Raw genomic sequence first — 25201 nt, forward strand, 5'->3', positions numbered from 1 at the left:
ACAGCGCGCGCGGTGACACACTTCCGGTGCCCCGAGTGCTGCGGCGCCGCTGGAAACAGGGTGTCCTCCGTCAGCTTTCTGCAATTTTCCGAAGAGGAGAAGTTCTGTTTTCCATAACCGCATTGCTTGCTCTTCTCATGTGGAGACCTGAGTGAGGACTGGATGGGACCAGGAGAAAGCGGAGAAGCCGAGAGCGCGGCGGACTAGGAACTGTCGTGCTCGACTCCGCGCGTTTCCCACCCGGACGCTAGTGCCGTCGGACCTGCCCCGGATCCTGGGAAAGGACTCCCGCGCTGCCCGTGACGGTCATGTCCAGTTTCTCTAAAGCGACCCAGGTGAGCGCAGTCACTTCTGCTCTGATAAAGTTCTTTACATTGATCGCAGGGGAGGTGATGATTCAGGCCGACTTGGTGGTGTAGCTGGAATCGGGGACCTTGGCTCCATAGGTGCTTTGTCTGCTGACAAGTGTTGACTTTGGTTAATTTCAGACCAAAGACAAATTAGGAAGAAAGGCCTGGTGATCTGCTTCGGAAAATTAGCTCATGAAGAATCCTGTGAATCAAATCGGAGTACTGTTAGGATCCCCAACAAGAAGATGAGCCCTCTAGGCTGAAAGACGGAGTACACAATGGCTGTAACAGTGAACCCAGGTTGCGAAGATTGTTACATGCAGATAGACTATGCCCAATTCTGTCTCGAACAAAGACAGTTCAAGAGCGCAGTGGCATTCCATGAGTTGTCCTTGGCAGTAACAGGAAGACAGGAGCTTACCTAGCATACCTGAGTTTCAGCAAGAAAGCTACGGCTTTGAAGGATAAGAAGGGGAAAGCAGTAGGAGAGAAGAGAGGGTTAAAGCGCCTTGTGAATTCCACACCATCTCTAGATGTTGAAAGGAGATCCTGCTCTGCTGAAAGCGTCTGACTGAGAGGTTAAAAGGAGCACTGTCGATGCTGAGTTGAGAACAGGCTGTTCAGAGATAGGGATTGGTGGAGTAGAAGTACAGAATTAATTTGAAGGTTTCCCAGTAATCCAGTCTAGAGACGATTGTGGTAAAACCAAGCTTGTTAACAGCAGAGTGCTGCGAAGTGGTTAAGTTCTGGATATGTTTTAAAGATGGAACCAATGGGCTTTGCTGAGATAGGTTGTGGGCCAACAGCAAAACTACTTGATAATGAAGCAGCTTTCAGGTGATGGCCAAACCTTCAGTTTTGGATCCATTGGGCCAGAATGCCTCTTAGTCCAGTACTATTCCAAATGGGATTCTTAGACTATGACCTGTCCATAATAAGATAAATACAGAATGTGAAAGTGTTTAGAAAGTTTTATAACTAAAAAACTTTGTATATATTAATTGTACAGTACCTGTAAGAGATCTTTACTAATACATTTATAAAATATACACAAATTTAAAACCCATAACAAATCCCTATTTTAAGCAATGTTTAAATTGTATACTGTGCTGTAATGCGTATTTGTTCTGATCAAAAGTTATCCATGTTTGTTTTACTAAAATTTCTAATGCAGTACCATATATTGTGTCTGCATGTAATTAAAATTCTTAAATAAGAAAAAAAATAACTTTATGGCAGCTTTTCAACCTGTAAACAAAGTGAAACTCTTAATCTGCATAGTCTGCAGTACATTAAAGGAGAACCTAGACTTTTGCTGCAGACACCAAGATGTCAGTTAGATACAAGTCGAAAGTCTGAGAAAGAAATTCAGGCTGGCTATATAAATTTGATAATCATCAGCGTACAAGTGGTATTTGAAGATTGGAGACTGGATGAAGTTTTGGGGAAAGTGAGTACATAGGTCCAAAAAGGAGGAAGACCAAGAGCTAAGCTCTGAAATACTTTAACATTTAAAAGTTAAGTAAGCTGTTGTTGTTGTTGTTATATGACATCGAGTCACTTGCGACTCATAGCGACCCTATGTACAACGGCCCTGACACCTGCTCTATCCTCTGCCAGCTTTACCATTTCTGACACACCTACCCTCAGTATCCCCGTAGCTATATCAGTCCATCTCATCAATGATCTCCCTCTCTTTCTCCGTCCCTCTACCCTTCCAAGCATGATGCCCCTCTCCAAAGACTGGTCCCTCCTTGCAACATGCCCAAAGTGTGTCAGATGAAGCCTCAGAAGCCTTGCCTCCAAGGAGCCGCCTGGCTTCACCCTCTCTAGGACAAACCTGTTCTCTTGGCAGTCCATGGTATATTCAGCACTCTTCTCCAGCACCACAGCTCATAGGCATCAACTCTCTTTCTGTCATCTCTAGTCATTGTCCAGCTCTCTGATACATAGCAAGTAGTTGCAAAGACTATGGCCTAGATCAGGCACATTTTAGTTCTAGACTAGAGGGGGGAAAATTCACAAAAGGTGATTACCCCAAACAAAGAACATACAAGAGCTGAGAATGACCAACTTTATTGAAGACTTGGAATTAACCAGTAGCCCACAAAGGTCATGGTAATCTGACAAGCAAAGTAATGAAGTGGAAGGACAAAGGCCAGGAGTTAGTTAAAGAGAAATGGAGAACAGAAATTTTAAAAAAGATACATGAAACACTGAGGGATAAATCTGATAAATGTCTGGAGTGAATAAAGCAGATAGCAAGAGGGAAAAACTGTCCAATTGTTAATCAGTTTTATAGAAAACATCTGTTTCCAGTAATGGAAATCAAAGCGCACACACACCTCCGTTCCGCCTCCCCCCAAAAAGAACCTAAAACAAAACCACAACAAAACACCTCTTTAATCATAGTTTCTTTTTACATAATAGTTATTGGTGTGATAATATAATAATACCATTCTTTCTTTTTCCCCCCAAGCAATGGGCCACTTTTGCGAGAGTGTGGTATCTTTTAGATGGGAAAATGCAGCCCCCTGGTAAACTTGCTGCTGTCGCATCAGTAAGGCTACAAGGACTGCACAAGCCCATCTACCATCAGCTGAGTGAGTATTGTGGTGGACCCTTTGGTCGCTAACTTACATAGTTTCCATGACAGTATAAAATCATGGGGATGTTTGTGTGAGCTACTTTTCAGGGCTCCCTTTTTAACCTGGGTATCCTTTATTACAGTCTTGCTAAAAACTTATGTTGTTATTTGTTGTTATGTGGCGTCGAGTCGCCTGTGAGTCATTGCAACCCTGTGTCCAACAGCCTTAAACCCTGCTCTATCCTGTGCCAATCTCACCGTCTCCAACACACCTCCCCCAATTTTCCCCAGTCACCGAATCGATCCATTTCATCGAGGGTCTTCCTTTCTTGCACTGTCCCTCCACCCTCCCAAGCATGACGTCTTTCTCCAAAGACTGGTCCCTCAGTATGTCAGACGAAGCTTCAGAATCTTTGCATCCAAATAACAGGCTGGTTTAACCCTCTCTAAGATGAACCTCACCTTTTCATCTCCAGAGTAATATATCATATGGTCATCCGACTCAAAATGCCCCATGCCAGTCCATCTTATCTCACCAATGCCTAGTATGTCAATATTTATGCGTTCCATTTCTTCCTTAACAATATCTAATTTTCCTACATTCATGGTTCTCACATTCCATGTCCCAATCACCAGTGTCTGCTTACAACTGTTCCTCTTCCTTTGCATTTCCATACTTGAAAACTCAACCTCCTTTACCATTTCTGTTATCTAAATGTGTTCTGTTGTACATAGGGTTTTCAGAGGCCTGCTATTTCAGAAGTGGATGGCCAATCCTTGTGAGGAGAGACAGGTCCTTGGAGAAGGACATCATGCTTGGGAGGGTGGAGGGACAGCATAGGAGAGGAAGGCCCTCTATGAGGTGGATTGATTCAGTAACTGGGATAATTGGGATGGGAGTGTCAGAGACAGTGCAGTTGGCACAGGACAGAGCGGAGTTTAGGGCTGTTGTACATAGGGTCGCTATGAGTCGCAAGCAACTCGACGGCACATAACAACAACAAACAAGATGAACCTGTTCCTTTTCTTAGCAGTCCATGGCACATTCAGTACTCTTCTCCGATACCATAGCTCAAAGACATCAATTCTCCTTCTGTCACTAGTCATTATCCAACTCTCTGACGCATAGCAAGTGATTGCAAAGACCATGACCTGTATCTGGTGCACCTTCATCTCCAGAGTGACACCATTGCTCTTCAGTATTTTGGAGAAGTTCCTAACAGCAGAAGCACTTGCTGCAGAAGGTCAACTTCTGCAGCCTTCATGTAGATCAAGGCTCAATATCAAGAAGACAAAGATTTTCACCACTGGGCCAATTGGCAGCATCAGGATGAGTGGTGAAGAGTTTGAGATTATTAACAGCTTTAGTTTGCTTGGCTCCACGGTCAGTGCTCTTGGCACCAGCAGCCAGGAAATTTAAAGACGTATTGCAATGGAAAAAACTTACGAGGCACTAAATATTATGCTTATTCTTAAGAAAACCATACTGACTAGTTTGTTTGGAATGAACCTCGGTCCATATCATTATCCCAGAAAGATGGGTGATTTGAACCCACCACCAACTACCTGGTAGAAAGATGTGGTGATCTACTTCTGTAAAGATTTGCAGACTTAGAATCCCTGTCAGGCAGTTCTAGTTTGCCCTGCCTTTGAGACACTCTGTGTACAGACCAGCCTTACAAGCATTGTTTGTTTTGAGGGTTATAAAGACATGTATAACTAAATAGGACTGACGTGGGGGGCTAGGGAGAGAGGAGGAAGAGTGAATAAATAATGCAACAGAAGAGAGGAAGAACTTTTCGGAAAGGAATGTGCGATTAGACATTATATGCATGACAACTGTCTGGAACAAGAGGTGCATTGCAAAGTGAGCTAGGGGAGAAGGAATGGAGGAAAATGTGCAACAGTGAAAGAATAAAAACAGGCAGATGTATCATTTACAGCAGGAAATCTTGTATCCACAAGGTGTCACTAAAATCAGACTTAGTAAGTCTTTTTATTTTACAAAGATCTTGTGTTTATAGCTTTATTCAGCATTTTTAAGAAACTCATATATACTCGGAGCTCTGGTGGCCTAGTGGGTAGGGAATTACACTGCCAACCCAAAGGCATGTGGAACGAATCTCCGAGCTGCTCCTCAGGAGAAAGACGGAGAGTTTCTGTGCAGTGTTCAGCCTGTGCATACCTGCGGGAGGGTCCGGCTATGAGCCAGTTCAGCAGCAGTTAGTTGTGAGTTGAGTATATATTCAAGGAGCCCTGAAGGTGTAGTACGTGATGTATCAGACTAGTAACTGAAAGGTGGGCAGTTTGAATTCACCAGCTGCTTTGGAGGAGAAAGATGAGCAGTCTCCTATAAAAAATTTTCCACCTTAGAAACCCAGTGAAGGGTCAGTATCTGATGTGATCATCCAACAACAGTAAGCTTGGTTTAGGATTACATGCTTATAATTCTTGTCAATACATTTATTTAAAAATTGAGCTTTACTTTCCTAGAAAAATTGTATTGTCATTTGGTGATTCTATACCAAAAACTATGTTAGTAATTAAGCCATAAAGTACCTGGACAAAACTTAGAATGTTTTAACTACTTTGGTAGATAGATGTTCATGAATTGTCTTGGGAAAATAACCTCTCATTTCTGAGACCTTTTTTTTTTTTATGAAATTGTGTTCTGGGTCCAGATGGGTCTATGATATAGAAATAGAAAAAAATGTTTTCCTCCTAATGAAAGCTGTTTTCCAGAACTTGAGATTTGGACGGCCCTTTGAACATAGTTCTTTTTCACTAATAGATAACAAGAAATGATACATATTAGCTTAAGAAATGTGAGGACCCACTCTTAATTGTTGTGGTCGTGTACCATCAAATTGGAACTGACTCATAGCTGACCTTCCACTGTGTTTTCAGATTTATTAAATCACATGAGAGGAGATTGCCCGTCTTTGTCCCACAGAGCAGCTGGTGGATTCAAACCACGTGCCTTTGAGTTAGCTGCATAACTCTTTTCACTTAGTCACCAGCTGTGAAGGACTAGGAATGCATTTAAAAGAAGCTTTTAATAAATGCAAGTTTAAGTATAAATGAACATTCATTCTGGCACTTAATCTAGTACGAAAAATGTCACATGGATTGTAGAATATCTGACAATAATACAGTATAAAGAAAAGATTGAACCCCTGATCAAGAAGGGGAAAGTGCAGAAATTCAAGTTTTCATGGACTGTAGATTTATTTTTTTGCATGGAGGTGGATAAACCCTTGAAATTATTGCTCTGGGGTAATCTTTGAACCTTAAACAGAAACTGTGATCTGTAGGCTGCTCTTAAACCCAACTGTACTTGAGCTGAGTTTAACTAATAAAGAATCTCAACTTGGTCAGCATGCTCTTTTAAGATCTGTCTTTATGGCATCAGACTGACAAGGGCAACTCAAAAGATTAGACAGAAATTTTAAGGAGCAGTGAATTTTTGTTAATGGAAGAGGAACAGCTCAGAAACAGAAGGTGAGACAATTACACAATTTAAGAATATAATCAGTGTTACTGAATTGTGCTGGAGAAAAATTGGTGAGTTTTCACTGGGTACTTTTTCAGTAACAAAAGAGTAAAATAAATACTCAAAAAAGAAGAACGTTATAGATTCATGGAGATTAAAATGGTAGGTAAGATATTCCTGCTAAGGAAATTGTTAGGGACAAATGAAATAATCACAGGGTAGCTTAGAATTGTAATCACAGAATAGTTAATATCTTAGAAACCTTGAAGATCAGGCTCAATCTCCTTTTTAAAATAATATTTTTTATGAGAACCAAACCCCATTTTTATGAATATTAAATTGGAAAATGGCAGAGTCGTTTAAATTTATCAAAACATTTTGCCTCGATTTGAAGAGAGCCTAAAAAGAGGTTTCAGAACATAGTGATGCATGATACATTCACCTGTCATATTACAGAGACTTGAGTACTGAAGATAGCTCATGAGTGTCCTGTATCTCTAGATATTGGTGGATTTAAAAATGTTGAGTTCTTCTTGATCAGCAGTTTTATAGTATATGTCAAGGACTTAAAAAAAATTCTTTTTATATGATTACATGCATGTCCAGTAATTTGCTCTTAATCAGATCTGAATATGAGATGCTGTAAAAAGAACAAGGGCCATATGACTTTGGCCATATCTGACCTTTACCAGCTTCACAAATGGAAACTGTCCCCAACAACAACAACACAAAACCAATCCCCATAAGGTCAGATATGTCCCCCACACTTCTGCATCTCTTTCTACTCATTCCAGCATCAGTCTTAGTGCTTTACTGGGTCCAAAATCTGATGTGATAGCTCACAGACCACACAGAACCATGATAAGGAAGTCAAAAGGCTATAATTCAAGTTGACAGCAAGACACAGTACCTCAAGTATGGACAGCTTCTCAAATGTGCTCACAGGCACCACAACCTTGAGCTTCACAGCTTTAGGCCAGTTTTACAACCTGGTCTGGTTGGTGCAAGACTTTTGGGCCCTGAAGGACACACTCATTCTCGTCTGCTTGGCTGCTGGTAAGTTTCTCCAGTTCTGCTGTTGAAGGTGCTGAATTTAATGGTGACACTAGCCAGTCCCTTTGCGGACAGGCCAACACACCCTGTTCACATGTTCCTGCATGTCCACATGGCAAAGTCAGTCGGTGGCTAGGGAAGCCATTTTGAGCAAGAAACCCCTTAACACCGCAGATACTTAAAACTCTGCTATTTTAACATTTTAAAATGGTATATTTAAAATAAAATCCTGCTAATCTATCATTTATTTCATGATGTTGTTGTTGTTTACTGACATCAAGTGGAGCACAACTCCTAGCGACCCTATGGAAAATCAAAGTCCTGAAGCTTTTCTATAACTGTCGTCATTTATCAAAGTTCATAGCGTTTCCAGAGGCGTGTTGTTTCAGGAAGTGAATGCCACTCCTACTTCCAGTATTTCATTATGTATGTGTTTATATCCTGAAATTAGTGTCTGAACTTTCTTTTTACCTGATATTTAATAATATTTTATTAGTATAATGTTTATATTTAATAATATTTTATTAGTATGTTTATATTAATAAAAGCATTATAAATAATTATAACTTTTTTTGAGGAGGATGCCATCTTACAGAGTGTTGTTAGACATTTGTACATAAACTATGCTTTATATTTACTAAAATGCACTTTCTTGTCAGGGACTTTTCTTCTTCAGTATTCTCAATTCATAGCACAAAGACATATATGAATTCTTTAAATTAATTGTTTCTATCATTATTTCATTATGATGTAGTGTGGATCATGCATAACGTTGGAGTTTTCCTTCCTTAAAATTAAACTGAGGTGCTCGTGGACATTGTTATTTTTATTCATTCTCAAAAGAGATGAATAAGTCTCAAATTATTATTAGAAGACTTCTGCCTAACATGGAATAAAATAAAAGTTGCGCATAATTCTCAAAAGATAATAGTAAGAATTCTAGTACATATATGCACGTTCATGCTTATTGCAACATTTTCAATAGCCAAGAGGTGGAAACAGCCCGAGTGTCCATCAGTGGACAAAGGCCTACAGAAACTAAGGTCCATTCACACAGTAGAGTATTATACAACACTAAAGAACCACAGAGAATTTTCTCTCATAACTTGAATGAATCTGGAGGAATTGCTCTGCGACTTAAGTCAGTCACCAAAGGACAAATAATGTATAAGAACATTATTATGAAAAGCTAAGAACAAGCCTGCTATTAGGGACCACTCCAAAGTACTGAAGAGCAATGGTGTCTCTCTGGAAACTAAGGTGTGTCTGATACAGGCCATAGTCTTTGCAATCACTTGTTACGCATCAGAGAGTTGGACAATGACTAGGGAAAATAGAATTGTTGCCTTTGAGCTGTGGTGCTGGAGAAGAGTATTGAGGGTACCATGGACTGCTAAGAAAACAAACAGATTCAGCCTGGAGAGGGTTAAACCAGGCAGCTCCTATGAGGCAAGGATTCTGAGGCTTCATCTGACATACTTTGGACATGTAAGGAGGGACCAACCCTTGGAGAGGGACATCATGCTTGGGAGGGTGGAGGGACAGCGCAGGAGGGGAAGGCCCTCTATGAAGTGGATTGATTGAGTGACTGGGGTAATCGAGATGGGTGTATCGGAGACAGTGCAATTGGCTCAGGACAGAGCAGAGTTTAGGGCTGTTGTACATAGGGTCACTATAAGTTGCAGGCAACTCAACAACACATAACAAACAACAACAACAGATCCTTTTTGGATAGTTACCAGGGAAGAAGGAGTGGCGAGTAAAATTAATAAATAGATGGAAAAACTAGTACAACTAATGACTTGTTATTCTGCTTTCTTTATATAAATATATAAAAGAACTTGGAAAAACAGATTATGATGTTCTTAAAGTTATGTAGCTGACATATTTTCTTTCTTACTGTGTAAAATAAGAATCCTTTAAAGATATTAATTATTGCATTTATCCTCTTACTCTATCCTAGAAAATAATTTCACAAAGCACCAAAGGAAACTTAATATTTAGAATACTCCTGTAAAGAGTGGCAATTTCTCAGAAGACTGAATCTGAACATATTATACAATTGAGCAATTGCAGTCTTGGACATTTTTCTCAGAGATATAAAGACATGTTGTTGTTGTTGTTGTTGTTGTTGTTGTTGTTGTTGTTGTTGTTTGGTGCCTTCAAGTCGTAGACGACTCATAGCGACCCTATGAACGAACAGCCTGAGCACTGTTCGTACATAGAGTTTCCGGAGGCAAGCCATTTCGGAAGTGGATGCCGCTCCTGCTTCCAGGCTTGATTTAGTCAGGAAGCTCCAGCCAACACTGTCCACCATGGGTGCCCATTACCACGATTGGCACATCACTGTCACAGTCTTCAGCATCACAGCAACCACAAGTTACCTCTGTACAGCAACGCACAGACCAGTGCTATACCACCTAGAAGAATGTTTGACAGGAAAACAATTTGCACCTAGCCGAGGGCTGCAGATGAAAATCACCCACCTTCGGCTTGGTAGCATAACTTCCTTTCCAGGAGGCCAACGTGGCTCTCTGTCATTGTTGTTGTTATTGTTGTTTGGTGCCTGTACACACAAATGTTTATAATAACTTTACTTATAATAGCAGAACACTGCAAATAAAACCAAATGTCCTTCAACTTTTTTTTTAATTTGATGAGTTATGTATTTTACTGCACATGTTCTACTTAATTTTAAATTAAAATATTTCTGTTTATCTTGATAGCATTTATATGTGGTGGTGGTGGTGATGGTGGTGGTGGTGGTAGTGGTAAGTGCCATCGAGTCATAGACAACTCATAGCAGCCCTGTGAACGAAAGACCTGAACACTTGTATAACTTTCACCATTTTTCCAGGTTCATAGGGTTTCTGGAGGCACGCTCTTTCGGAAGTGGATGCCACTCCTGCTTCCAAGCTTATTGTAATAGGGGAGCTCCACCAAACACTGTCCACCACGGGCAACCATTATCACACTTGACATATCAGGGTCAGTGTTCAGTATCACAACAACCACGAGTTACCTCTGTACAGCAAATGGACAGTCCAGTGCTATACCACTAAGAAGAATGTTTGACCAAAAGCAATTAAAACCAGGCCTGAGTGCCACAGATTAAAATCACCCCCTTTGGCTTGGTAGCATCACTTTCTGTCCACTAGGCCCACTGAGTCTCTATGTTATTGTTGTTGTTGATAAGTGCCATCGAGTTGTAGACTACTCATAGCAACCCTATGAATGAAAGACCTGAACACTTGTATAACTTTCTTTGTTTCTGTGCTGATGTGGGAGCATTTAGAAAAAAATTTTATTTTGTGTAGGGTTTCAGTCTTTTATGATAGTATTAGCATTTTTGTTAATTCATAATTCAATTAAAAGCAACCATTTGCTGATTAGTTTTGTTTAGAGTCAGGAGAGCAGCACTTCTAAAAATGTATGTAATAGAAATTCTACTTAGGTTTAAAAACGAGAGTAAATTTGCCTGTAATACATGTTCATGTCTCAGAACATGGGGGAGAGGAGGAGTCACATTACTGTTGTTTAAGGTGTAATATTTATTCTCTCTGATGTCTCCTGGAAGATTGTTTTTGGTATCAAATACGGCAAATGTTTTTTGATTGGCTGAAGATGAGTGTGAAAGTTCTGCACACCTGTGGTTCTGATGCATCATGGTCTTCAGCTAGAGGAAAGACCCAAGGGGCTGTTGCCAGAAAGACAAGCCAAAATCCAACCGACCCACTTGCCATCAAGGTGATTCCAACCCGTGACCCTACAGGACAGAGTAGATCTGCCCCCACCATTAGCAGACAAGCACTTATCCACTGTACCAGCAGGGCTCCAAACTGTAGAGTCTAGAAAATTCTCCAAGTCCATTTTACTCTGTATTTTTTAGAGTCACTCTCACTCACACTCATTGTCCCGTAGTCAGAACCGCCTCGCAGCTAACCCTCCCGCGGGTTTGTAAATCACATGGGGAGGGGATTGCCCATGTTTTTCCCACAAAACCACTCATGGATTGGATTCAAACCACGTGCGTTTGGGTGGACAGCACAACTCCTTACCAGAGAATGAACAGGCCTGGCGTCACTATCAACCCCATGCAACAGGAGAGCTAAAACCAGCATTTTAAGCAGTGAATATCACTTTACGGAGATGTTAGAAGATTCCATTGTTCCTCCAAATAGAAATCCCGGGAATATCTTCTGCTGGGTGTTGAGTAGATGACTTGGTGTGTGGAGTTTTGACAAAGCCATGGATCTTGGCTGCTTTACCTGGGATATGTGTAGATGAAGGAACCGAGCTGACTTCAATGTTCTTTCTGACTGTGGAGATGCCCTCGCTGGGCGTCAGCTCAGTGGTTCCTTTACCCATAGCCTTAGTAGCCATCACAGGTGATTCTCAGGAACTTTGCTCGCTTAATCACAACTCTCCTTCCTAGCCCACCAGCAACAGCTGTCCCCGGCATTTCCTTCACACTCTTTCTCTCCACTCAAGACAAATTACCTATTTTATTCTTTTTACCTTTATCCTTAGAAACCTCCTCATTTCTCAACATTTTGTATTTATAATAACAGTAAAAATCTGCTGTTTTTCACATTGTTAGTGTACATTGGGCAGTAAAGAGCTCAGGGGTATGAGGTGAGAGTAGCTGGCTGGCCTGCTTATGGGTCTGTGTCAGCTTGCCTGAGCCGTGATTTCAATGACTTTTCACTCATGTGTTACTATAGGTTGACAGGTCTGTTACGTTCTAGTCATTCTCCATCTTTTAATTAAATGTGGTTGTCAATCTGCTTTTTTGCATAATTGTTATTATTGTATACCACTGAGTCAGAACCGGCTCATACCTAACCCTCCAGTGGGTTTTCAGAGACAGTTAATCAAACAGGAGGACATTGTCCATTCTCTTCCCCTGGAGCAACTGGTAGATTTGAACCAAGCTTCTTCGAGATTGCAGTACAGCTTCTTAACCACTAGGCCACCAGAGCTCTAATGACTTGGTTTGGAAACCTAACCAAAATATGAGATTGATAAGTGAGGAGTATACAGCTTCTTTCTTAAAACTCTCCTGTTGATATTCAACTTCTGCATGTTGTTGTTGTTGTTACGTGCCTTCGAGTCACCTGTGACTCATAATGACCCTATGTACAACAGCTCTAAACTCTGCACTATCCCGTGAAAGTCTTATTGTCTCTGACACACCTATCCCCATTACCCCCATCAGTGAATCAATCCATCTCATTGAGGGCCTTTCTCTCCTACGCTGTCCCTCCACCTCCCAAGCATGATGTCCCTCTCTAAGGACTGATCCCGCCTTGCAACATGTCCAAAGTATGTCAGATGAGGCCTCAGAATCTTTGCCTCCAAGGAGCAGTGTGGCTTCACCCTCTCCAGGATGAACTTGTTTGTTCTCCTAGCAGTCCATGGTATACTCAGTACTCTTCTCCAGCACCACAGCTCAAAGGCATCAACTCTCCTACCCTCCCTGGTCATTGTCCAGCTCTCTGATGCATAGCAAGTAAATGCAAAGGCCATGCCCTGGACCAGACACACCTTATCTCCAGACTGACATCACTGCTCTTTAGTACTTTGGAGAGGTCTCTGAAATCAGACTTTCCCAGTGCAGTTTGTCTTTTAATTTCCTGGCTGCTGATACCAAGAGTGTTGATTGTAGAGCTTAGCAAACTGAAGCTGTCAACAATCTCAGTCTCTTGACCATCTATCATGATACTGCCAGTTGGACCATTGGTGAGAATCTTTCTTTTGATATTGAGACTCAATCCATATTGAAGGCTGCAGTCCTTGACCTTCTGCAACAAGCGTTTCAGGGCCTCCTCAGTTTCAGCAAGCAGAGTTGTATCATCTGCATAACGCACATTGTTAATAAAAACCTATCATCTCTATTTTCCATCTCTGGGGCTTAACGTATTACTCACTGGGCTACTAACTGAAAAGTGCAGGGTTTGAATCCACCAGCTGTTCCTTTGAAGAAAGATGAGCACTCTTCTTCCATTAAGATTTACAGCATCACAAGCCCAGTGAAGGAGTCGACTCTGAGCCAGTGGTTTTGGTTTGGGTTTTGATTTTTGGTACTTATTTCCACTTCATATTTTTTCAGTGACTTTTATTTTCTTTTTTCATAATCTTCTGAAATTTATCTTTCTATTAGGAGAGAGAGAGAGAGAGATGCTTGTGATTACTTGACAGTTAAATTTAAGTAGTTGAATGTGGTTGGAGAAACTTTCCATTAGTAGTAAAGCACAAGATTATGATTGTTCTCTAAATTTGGGAAGAATAATTAGTTGTGATGTTTACATTTGCTTTCAATTTACCTATGGTAAAGCATTTCTGTTTACCCACACATGCATATTGTTCTCATTTTCTCTTTCATCTTAAAGGGAAAAATGTATCCACTATTTGAAGGTGTTACATAGTAAAATGGACTGTAAGCGCCGCAGACACTGTAAGGAGGGCACAGCATCCAGCAGGGTTTCTTCTGCTGCATGTAGGGTTGTGATGAATCAGAGCCAACTTAAAATAGCCCGACACACCCATACAAGCATCTTTAGTCCTATAAACATCAATGAGAAGGGAGACTAGGAATAGTGGGCGTTGGCCTTTGAAAGACCAATTGTTGTTATTGGCATCTTTTTCTTTCTTTTACCTTCTCGTGTGGAAATTTCCAAATGACCAGCCAATTCTTTCTGTATGTAGATGTTAAATAAAAAGGGCACTTTCATATTACAGTGTGACTTGCTTTAAATAGTTCATATCTTGCTTAGCCTGTGAGAAGCATTAAAAATAACAAAGGTCACTTTGTCATGATAATATGATTTCTCCTATAAAATCTCATCTTCCCTTTTTTTTCTTTTTAAATCTAGGTGACTGTGGGGATCATGTTGTCATAATGAACACAAGACATATAGCCTTTTCTGGAAACAAATGGGAACAAAAAGTATATTCCTCACATACTGGGTAAGATGATGACATTTTCAAGGAAGATAACTGGTTTGAATATATTACTTTCCCCCCTCTCCTTTACCAAATTTAATTAAATGTGTGAATACTAATATGAATACTAATGATATCATTTTAAAAGAAAAATGGTATTTTAAAAAAAATTATCATCCCAACTTGATATCAACACAACTTGATGATTTTTCTTGAGGGTAAGACCCTGCCCTATTTACAGGTGTATCCCTGCATGTAACATAACTAACATTCAGCATGTGCTTATTGGATTTATTTAAATTGTCTAACTCCTTCAAAGAGCTGAACATAGAAATTCCATATGATCCAGCGGTTCCACTGCTAAGAATATACCCTGAGAAAATTAGAACTAAAACACAGAGATTTATACACCAATGTTCATTCATAGCAGTGTTATTCACTATCAGATGAATTTGGAAACAGCCCAAATGTCCAATCTCAATAGAATGGATTGAGAAATTGTGGTGCATTCACATGATGGAATATGCGGCATGGAGGAGCAGTGGTTTTGAAAATTACCATCTAACCTGGGAGAGATGGGAGAGCACTATGCTAAGTGAACTAATTCAAGGCCCACAAGGACATATACTGTATAAGATCATTATTGTAGAAATAGATAACTAGTAAAACGTGTATGAGGATCCAAGCAGGGAGGGTAGGAGCAAAGGGGTGAGAATGGGCTGGGGAATAATTATAGAATCGCACAATTTAATGGGTAGAAGGAGGCATGGGTGCAAGAAATGGGAAAGATCCAGTGTGAAATAAAATAAAAATAAAAAAAATAATCTGTATAACTCCTGACAAGCATTTAAAATAAATTTTCTCCACCCAGGCTATGCCATACTAGTGGAAGAAATGTAGTTATTTTTCACCAATAAAAATTAACCTAGCATTGGCTACTCAAAAGGCATTTTCCTCCTCTGAATTTTGCATTAGTATGCTGTATCTTCCAGGATAAATTCCAGACTTTTGACATATAGTGTGAATGGTAGTGTGCTTTTAAAATTTACCATCTCAGTGTTAAAAATAGAAAATTTTTAGTGTAGGAGTTGGAAAGTTCTTTTTTTTTTTTTCCGTGGGGAGAAAGCCTGCAGGAACAACAGTCTAGACAGGTGTTTCTTTGTCTGAGACAGAAATTCAACCAAGTGCAGAAATGAAAAGCAATTTGAAAGCTGCTGCTTCTTTCTCAGCAGACTTTTATATTTTACTCTTAAAATTTGATTCCTGCAGCATGGCCTCTTGAGTCATCTTTCAGATGCTTTCATTTCTCACTGGAAGAAACCTTGGAAAGGAATTCAGTTTAGAGCATCTGAAGGCTTCTGCGTTGTCCGCTGAATCATGAGTTCAGTTTAGAGCATCTGAAGACTTCTGCATTGTCCTTTGGTTTTTCTCTTTTCCTCCTTTTGTTACTATTATTTATACTGTATTCATCTAGCATAGTAATAAAACTTTGTGTAATTGGTTGATTGTTTTTTTCCCCTTAACATTTTCCCAAACATTTTCTCATTTGTCTTTCCTAAAGTCTCTGTGAATGAGATGGACAGCTATCATCATTATGTTTTAGATGACTGTTTAGAAATTATTATTATTTGCCTTGGATTAATTATTTAGGGAACCAATGAGAAAATTTACATTCCATACCTGAATCTTGAGTAGTATACCAGCTATTAAAATGTATGCAATAGAATCCCAAATCTTTGTTTTTAATTTCCACTTTATCTATTTTATATGTAACATTTTATCTTAACACAATTAAATATTTTATTGATTAGCCCTAAATTGACTTTTCATAGCTGTCAGTGACCCCTAACTGTTAAAAGGAAATAATCACCTGTTTTCTAAAATAGCAACTTGACTTCGGCACCAATTGGCCTACCAACAACTGTATGCCTGGCTCGTGCAGACACACGCTAGGTCTAATTTGGCATGGAATGTACACTCTACAAGCTCATCATTCTTTTCTTTTTTTTTCATTTCAAGCAGTAAAAACAGCTTGTCCCAATGCAAGTGAATGAATGAATGGTGAATAAGTCAAAATTCAGATAAAATGAAGTTATGCAAAGGAAATTTTCGAAACAAGAATTGTTTTTATGGAACAATGATTCTAGAACACTTAAGAGAATATTTCAGATAGCCTAGAGTATTGCTTAATTTACTGAACATCGTCATTTCTAGAAACTACTATGACTTCATAATGAAGATAGTTTCTTATGATAAAAGAAATGTTCCATGAAAGAATATGATGGCCTACTCCCACCTCGATGTGCTTGCTTCTTTTAACAGCTACCCCGGTGGATTCAGACAAGTAACCGCGGCTCAGCTTCACCGCAAGGACCCGGTGGCAGTAAGTCTTCAGTATTTTTCATTCTAACGGCTCAGTGGTAAGGAGTCATGCTGCCAACCCAAGGATAAGTAGTTCTACTCACTCTGTAGGAGAAAGGTGGGCACTCGCTCCCATGTGATTTACTGCCTCTGAAAGCCCACTGGAGGGTCAGCCGCGAGTCGGTTCTGACTCAGCGGTACACCAACAGTCCGGGGCAAGACTGCTTCAGACACTCTCTTTTCAGTTTTCCTCTTGTAGCTGCTGTTCAGAGCTAGACATTGTTCATCTTCGCTGTGCTCATCTTCGCTGTGCCGTATAATTATTGTTTGCATATTTTTATATTTATTTCTTTGCTTTGCATTTTGTTCCAAGAACTTTGTCATTCTTTTCAATTGTTAATGCCTGCATAACTGCCTTGAATGTGTTACGGATACTTTGAAAATTTATTTATGTGACGATGTGGCTCGTTTTCACGTAGGCTGGTCCATTTGATCATCTCTATTTATTGCTTTAATATATTTCAGTGCCCTCTTACATTTCTTTAAATGTATTAAGCCTAATCCTTAACATTATGTTTCTTCTATCTGTGCTGTTTGTGAGTCTATAATTTATTGTTTCTGCTCAGGATAACTTGGTAAATTTGTGCACCTTGGAATGCCCTTGGTAGAAATTCGTTGAGCCGTATGTTAAAAATTAGTTCCTTTAGAAAGATTTACGTAGCTTTTGGCAGGTGTGTGGGACTATACCCGCTTAACTCCAAATCCACCAAAACCGCTGCTGTCAGCTCGAGTCCAGCTCTGTCTTTCTCCTGCAGAATGATTTGTGGATTCGAATTACTAACCTTTCAGTTAGCAGACCAATACTTTGCACACTACCATGGAGACTCTTCATACCAACCTAAGAATTAAATTTTTACTTACCGGACTTTGATTCCCAGGAAGAAAATGAATTTTGAGCCTTAGAGCTGTGAGATAATGCTCACAGTAGGACACTGTCTTAGTTGTGTGGTGGTATTCAACAACCACATGTAAATGGCTTTAATGGACAGAAATTTATTTTCTCTCAGGTTAGGACCCTAGAGGTCTAAGTTTAGGATGCCAGCTCTGGTGGCATAACGCATTGCGAGTTAGGCTGCTAGCTGAATGGTCAGCAGTTTGAATCCACCAGCTGCCCTGAGAGAGAACGAGAAGCCAGGCTCTGTCCACAGATCTTTCTTGCCGTGGCAGCCTGATGGCAGGACTCCACAAATCAGAAGACCACAGGCGTTCCCTGAGATTTCCTTCCTTCTCCGGGGGCACAGTCCTCATTCCTTGTCAACTGCTGGGGATCCTGGCCTATTTATCCTTCCCTTCTATTTGTGCTTTGAAAGAAATTATTTTAAACCAGGAGAAATCTCTAATCTAGATGTTGTTCTCAGTGTTGCTTAAAGACTTTTTACAGTGTTTCATTAGCCTAATAATCAAATCTAATGGACTTGCCATCAGATCAATTCCAATTTCTAGTGACGCTACTGGGAGTGCTAGTGGCCAAGTGGTAAGAAACTGTGCTGCAGTCTCAAAGGCCTTTGGTTTTAATCCACCTTCCACTTCTTGGGGGAAAGATGGGCAGTCTCCTGTGCAATTTACTGACTCTGAAAACCTGCTGGAGGGTCAGGTATAAATCATTCTTGACTCAGTGGCCCACAGCATCAACAGTGTGTGTCATTATAGAACACAGTGGAACTACCCCGGAGGGTTTTCTATACCTCGGTGTTTATGAGAGCAGATTGCCAAATCTTTTCCTACAGAGCTCCATAGACTTGAACTGTCAACCTTCATTTAGGAGCTGAGCTATCCACCACTGCCGCCAGGAGTCTGTTAACTCTTCCTAGAACTAGACATTTGACTATACTCTCAAGGTGTGCGACATTTTCTCCAGCAGGACTATTTTAGCTTTTTAAAGACATATACTTAAAAATGAGCCAGTATTAAACTGTGAAGCTATCTTATTTCCATAAAGTAGTGAATAAAAAAAAAGTATGTTGCCAGGACACAACCAATTGTTTGGTACTACTGCCTCAAAGGGAACACTGGTCACTTAATGATGAGGAGTTGTACTGCCAGTCCCAAGGTTCGAGGTTCTAACCCACCAGCTGTTCCACAGGAGAAAGCTGAGCAGTCTCCTCCCGTGCAGTTTACGGCTCCTGAAAACTCACTGGAGGGGCAGCTGTGAGTTTGTTCCAACATAATAGTCCATAACAACAACTGCTTAAAATATTCCTGGTAAAGGAGGAAGCAGTAGTCTGTTAAAATAAATTTTGACTTACATTGAGACGTTTCATGCTTCATTTTTACCTTTATATGTTGTTGTTGCTATGTGCTGTTGAGTCACCTGTGACTCATAGCGACCCTTGTACAACAGCCCTAAACTCTGCTCTGTCCTGGGCCAATCGCACCATCTCCGATACACCCATCCCGATTACCCCAGTCACTGAATCAGTCCACCTCATAGAGGGCCTTCCCCTCCTGCACTGTCCCTCCACCCTCCCAAGCATAATGTCCTTCTCCAAGGACTGGTCCCTCCTTACAACATGTCCAAAGTATGTTAGACGGAGCCTCAGAATCCTTGCCTCCAAGGAGCCACCCGCTTTAACCCTCTCCAGGACAAATCTGTTTGTTTTCCTAGCTGTCCGTGGTATTCTCAATACTCTTCTCCAGCACCACAGCTGAAAGGCATCAATTCTCCTTCTATCCTCCTTGGTCATTGTCCAACTCTCTGATGCATAACATGTGATCCTTTCTATACCACATCTATTTCACAAAAACACTCGGAAAATTGCTTTATAAGGAAATATTTAATGGTCAAGTTTATAATGAGTATATTTTTGACTGCTAAAAGTGAAAAAAAAAACAACATGTTAGAAAAAAGCAGCAGAGGGTCAGAGAAAGTGAAAGACCCTCAAGATGGATGGGTGCAGTAATGGAAACAGGGGTCACGAGGAGTACACAGCAGAGGGCCAGGCTTCAGTCTGTTTTTCCTAGGATTGCCATGCGTCATAACTGGCGTGGCACCTAGTAGTGTTTTGACTAGTAAAATAGTTTGCAAATAATGGTATTAAAAAGTCGTAGGTTTCTGAGAACTTATACTGTAACCATTACAAAATATTCTTGTAACCTGTAATAAATACATTTTTGTTTGTAAAATTAAATATTGCTCTGTGCCACTGAGTCAGAAGTGACTCATAGCTAACTCTCCAGTGGATTTCTCAGAGGCAGTAAATAGCACAGGAGGAGATTGTCTATCTTCAGCAAAATTTAAATACTGGTTCTGTTTTATTCAGATATGTTAAACGTACACTAGGGGGCAGTATGGCTTAACTTTGTAATGCTAAAGAGTTTGCACAGAGTAACATTTGTTCAGCGTCTTTTTTGTGAGCAAAGATTTAAAGGCATTATAAAATGTTTGATTAAAAACTTGAAAAATTTTCACTATTGAATTAATTTTAATCACGTTAAAAGATCTTCCTTTTTTAAAGGTTTTAATTGACTTTGTATTGTAAAAAAGAACAGTTTGTTAAGGGAGGTCAGTTATTTTATGTTTATTTCAGACACTGTCTGGAATAGTTAGTCTTTTGCCAGAAGACAATTTTCTAATCATTACTCGGTTATGTAGTTTTTAGAAGATTTGTTTTATAAAGCAGCCTTTTGATTATCAGTATAGTCATAGAATATGATTTGTAAAAGACAGTAAGAATATTTAAATAGCATTTTGATATATACTTTTTAATAATTACACAAAACAATTTATAATTAATTCTAAATCTCAAGTTAATTCTAATCTCAAGTAAAAATATATTGAACTAGACTTTCTCTTACATCTTTTCACCATACTGTTGTATTTTTTTATTTCTTTTGAGAGTTTTTTTCCTTTTTTTCCCCCCTTTGCTTTCCCTCCCTTCTACTTCATTTAGTAAAGTTATTTTGTGTGAAACAAATGAATAACTTATGTCCTGGGCTATTGTAAAAGGAAAAAGAACCTTAACAGTTACTAGCTTATTTTGTCTCTCTTTGAGGAGCCCAAGTGAAACAGTGGTTAAATGTTCGACCACTAACCACAGGGTCAGCAGGTTGAGCCCAGCAGCCACGCTGTGGGAGACTAAAGTAGCAGTCGGCTTCCAGAAAGATAGACAGCCATCAAAACTCTATTAGGGAGCTCTGGTGGCCTAGTGGCAAGAAGCTGCACTACAATCCCAGAGGTATGAGGTTCAAATCCGACAGATGCTCTGCTGGAGGAGGGGCAATCTCCTCCTGTACCAGTCAGATCCAGTGTGATGGTCCTCGCACAAAATAGCAAATTTAAAAAAAAACACAAAAACCCAAAAACTCTATTGGGTAGTTCTGTCCTTCCCTACAGGGCCATGGTGGGTGGGAATTGACTTGATGACAGTCCATTTGGGTTTGTTTTGTTGGAGTTTGTCTTGTTTTCCTAGAATCTTTGTTTTGTTTTGTTTTGTTTTGTCTTTCCACTTCCTGAGTTCTTTAGCACTTAAGCTTAACATCTTTATAGCCATTAAATCATCTGAATATAGATCACTGTATTAGCAAGTGTAGGTAACACAGCCTATGGTTTGCATGGTTTTGGGGTTGTTTTTGGTTTTGTTTTTTTAAAGTTATATTTACTTAAAAGGGAACTCTGGTAGCCTGGGGAGTAAGAAGTTGCACTGCCAACCCAAAGGTGAGTGGTTCGAACCTACCAGCTGCTGCACAGGGAAAAGTCGGGCAATCCCCAGCACCGTTTACAACCTCTGAAAACCCACTAGTGGGTCAGCTATGAGTTAGTTCCAGCGTGAAAACACTTAACAACAAGAAGCATTCACTTGACTTGGAGAGCCAAGACATTAATATTAAAAAAAAAAAAAGCTCTCTTGAAAAAAATGCAACCATAATACAGAAAGGAAACCCTAAAAATGTATACTCTAATAAGGGAGGGGAAAAGACACACAAAAAAATTGTGACATAACATGTATATGCAATTTTCACAGATGTAAGCATAAGTACTCCAGAACTCAGGAAGTGGGAAAGGTTGAGCATAAAAACTCCTCTAAGAAAACAGAAGTCAGTCCCACTGTTCCCACCCCACCCTCACCCGCATCAAAACCAGCTATAATTAGGATGTGATAAAATATTTCAGTCGTGGGTGCTGATACAAACGTAGAGAAGTTCTTCTGCCTACATTAACAAATGTACAGGTTATTTTCACCTCTTCCTTTTGTGTTTTTGGCTTTTTTACCCTCTAAATAGAAAAAGCCCAATTGGAATAGCAATAAAAGTAATGAAGCTTGGCGTTTCTGTCCCTCCAGTGAATCTGCTTAGGTCTGCTTTCATTCTTCTCATTGCATGCCTGGTCTGAGCCCACGTGGCTCGTCAGCATCTCTTAGTGTATTTGTCTCTCTTCTCTCAAGTCGCCTTTTCCTCACTGAGCCCCACCTATCACTTTTTCAGATTGTCAAGCTAGCTATTTATGGCATGCTGCCAAAAAACCTTCACAGAAGAACCTTGATGCAAAGGCTGCATCTTTTTCCAGATGACGTAAGTGCCATTGATCATTGGTAATGACACTTTCCCTAAATTCCTATTAAATATTTGTTTCTCTTTAAATAATTAGAATTTTTTTCAATTTCATAAATCAACTTTTAAAATACCCCTTGTATTTTTAAAGTAAGTGCATCATAATAATATTTCCTCCTTTATAATCTCTGAGCTAAAACCAAAATACTGGAAGCTTTACTTTTAATTTTGATAGCTGTTTCCTTTGAGAAGAAACAGTGATGAAATCCTTGGCTACATTGTGGGTAATCATTAGTAGTTTCATGTGACCAGTAACAGAACTTCCAAGAAATATATTACTAACTTGGCTTTCAGTTGTTAAATACGTGGCTTTCCTCCTTAATCAATAAGAGTTATCAGGAGCTCTATAATGAAATGGTTGAGTCCAGAGTACGGAATCAGACTGCCTGCGTATGGTGTCCATGCCCTCCTGTTTACCAGCTGCATGGCCATGTGGTGGTGCCTCTTTCTCTCTGTTCCCTCATCTGTAAAACGGACATGATGGTCATACCTACTTTGTAAGATTAATAAGTGAGACAATACCTATTAGAAGAGGATCTGGGACAATAAATATTTGTTGCTGAAATTAAGATTTGAGTTTGGACCAATTTATGAAAGGTGAGACTGTTGATAAGTCAAACGCCATGAGTATATGGGGAGAAATGAAGCCAGAGAGAAGGGCTAGGGGTGAGGATGCTGGTTTAGCCAAGAACTTAGAACTTCATCCTGAGAAAGTTTGACAGTTGGTGTTTTTAGAAATCGAAGCCCTCAGAAGCCATGAGCTTATTTGTATTTTATTTGTATTATGTACTCAGTATCTAATATGGGTCATAGAAAGATCGACAGAACTGTTTGTTGAACAAATAACCCAAAAATCTAGAGATTTCATTTTGGAAAACATTTTCTGGCAACAAATACAAATACTACAGATAAAAAGTAGTCGTGGCCCACAAAGCAGTAGGCCTAGTCCAGATATTTCCAGTGAAAAATCCAGACTTAAGAACCAAGACACTGCCTTCTGATGTAGTAAAGAAGCTGTGGAAGAAAACTAAATTTTAAAAGTTTTTCTTTTTAAATGTAGGACATTCCCGAAGATATTCTTAAAAATTTAGTGGAAGAGCTTCCTCAGCCCCGGAAAGTGCCCAGGCGCCTGGATGAGTACACGCAAGAGGAGATTGACGCTTTCCCGCGGCTCTGGTCTCCGTAAGTGCTCCTTGCTCTGCCTCCCTTTTTTTTTTCTTTCTCTCTCTCTCCTTCTGTTTGTCTCTGAGTGTGAGCTGCAGTTGGTATCATGTCTTGAACCAAATCAGCGTGTGGTCCTTGATGGTGGAAGAGTGATCTTTTTTCCTTTTAAATTCCCTTAGAAATTGCAGCTCCTACTCACAGGATAGGACAGGGTTCGGATCCGGTGTTAAAAGGGTCACTACGGGTCATATTTGACGGCACATAACAATGACAAGAACAGTGACTCAGATCTGGTTTTAAGAGGGTCACTAACAAGGACAACAACAACGACTTTGCTCAGCAGATGTGAGGCTGTTCATAGCCACCAACCACTGCACTGTCAGTTTCTCAGGGACCTGTTGTCAGGCTTCCCAAGTCTAACCCATTACGATGGAGACTGGTCCTCTTTCTTCCACAGAATGGCTGATGGAGTAAATCTGTTGACCTTTCAGTTAGCAGCCTACAGTGTTGTGTACTGTGCTATCAAGACCGCTCATAGCTGTGTATAATTGTCAGGTATTTGGGGCAGAGTGTATTTGACCATAGTCTGATGGACCTGTCACTTTTTTAGATTGTGTCAACAAGTGGAGACTCTCATCTAAAGAAAAGTCCTTCATTCTGGATTGTTATAGTGTTGACAGAAATACAAAAGAAACAGCACTTTTCTCTCTTCGCACAGGTTCCTCTGCCCATCATCTATAGGAGCTGCCTGGCTGTTCCTTGCTGTACATTTCCCAGACTTCATCTCATCACTTTTTTCTAGGCTCCTACCTGGATCCTGCCCCCCCCCAACTCTTCAGCCTATTGCTTCCTTCCCCTGCTCTGTTTTAGTGATAGTAGACTGTTTAAGCCTAGTAACCCCTTAATCCCCCCAGTGCAATTCCATTCTCCTTTCTCATTTGTACTCTGTATTCATTGTCCTCCTGTTGTTATTAATGATAGCCTTTAAGTCTTGGGTTGAAATCTCTATGGGAGAACAGCTGGTCTTTTCTCCTGTGGAACAGCCAGTGGGTGTGACCTGTCAGTCAGCAGCTGGGCTTGAGCCATGGTCCCACCATTCTTGTCTGCTATTCTTTTTGCCTGAAATAGCGAGCCCCTCACTTCTTCCTCTCCTCTAGATGTAACTCTTCCACCTTCTTGAGACATTTTTAGTTCAGATGTCCTCTCCTTTAGGAAATCTTCCCTGAATGAAATTTCTAGACCAAGTGTCCCCACATGCTGCCGTATCACCTGCTGCATATCTCAATGTCCACCACATTAATGCTACACCTTGGTCATTGTTTCACCACCAGGGAACAGAAAATACTTCAGATGATGATGTTCTTAGATACTGTTGAGTTAATGTTGACTCTTAGTGACCCCTTCTACAACAGGAGAAAGCACTGTCTCTTGACTTGCATGTAGGTTCCCCCCACACACTGAAGTGTTCTGGAATTCCCATTCTTCGCACCGTTATCCATCATTTGTTACAGTCCACACAGGTGAAACTGCGCAGTCAACACAGTAAGATGTTTTCATGAAATTGGCCGAAATCCAGGATTAGAAAACCAAAAGGGAAAAACTTGCGAAGAAAAAAAAAATAAACCTCATGGTAGAATATAG

General features: G+C 40.2%; 1 protein-coding gene across 1 annotated transcript; it reads left to right on the forward strand.

The window, feature by feature from the left end:
* The first annotated feature begins 308 nt into the window (after positions 1-308).
* Positions 309-23582, forward strand: MRPL13 (mitochondrial ribosomal protein L13). The gene is made up of 6 exons (XM_006879472.1): positions 309-335; positions 2830-2953; positions 14359-14452; positions 16751-16811; positions 22271-22357; positions 23457-23582. The coding sequence occupies exons 1-6, from the start codon at positions 309-311 to the stop codon at positions 23580-23582; spliced, it is 519 nt and encodes a 172-aa protein (XP_006879534.1).
* Positions 23583-25201: the final 1619 nt, after the last annotated feature.

This window comes from Elephantulus edwardii, unplaced genomic scaffold (genome assembly GCF_000299155.1).
Source record: "Elephantulus edwardii isolate Elephantulus edwardi_28Jun2011 unplaced genomic scaffold, EleEdw1.0 scaffold00003, whole genome shotgun sequence".
Taxonomy (NCBI): Eukaryota; Metazoa; Chordata; class Mammalia; order Macroscelidea; family Macroscelididae; genus Elephantulus; species Elephantulus edwardii.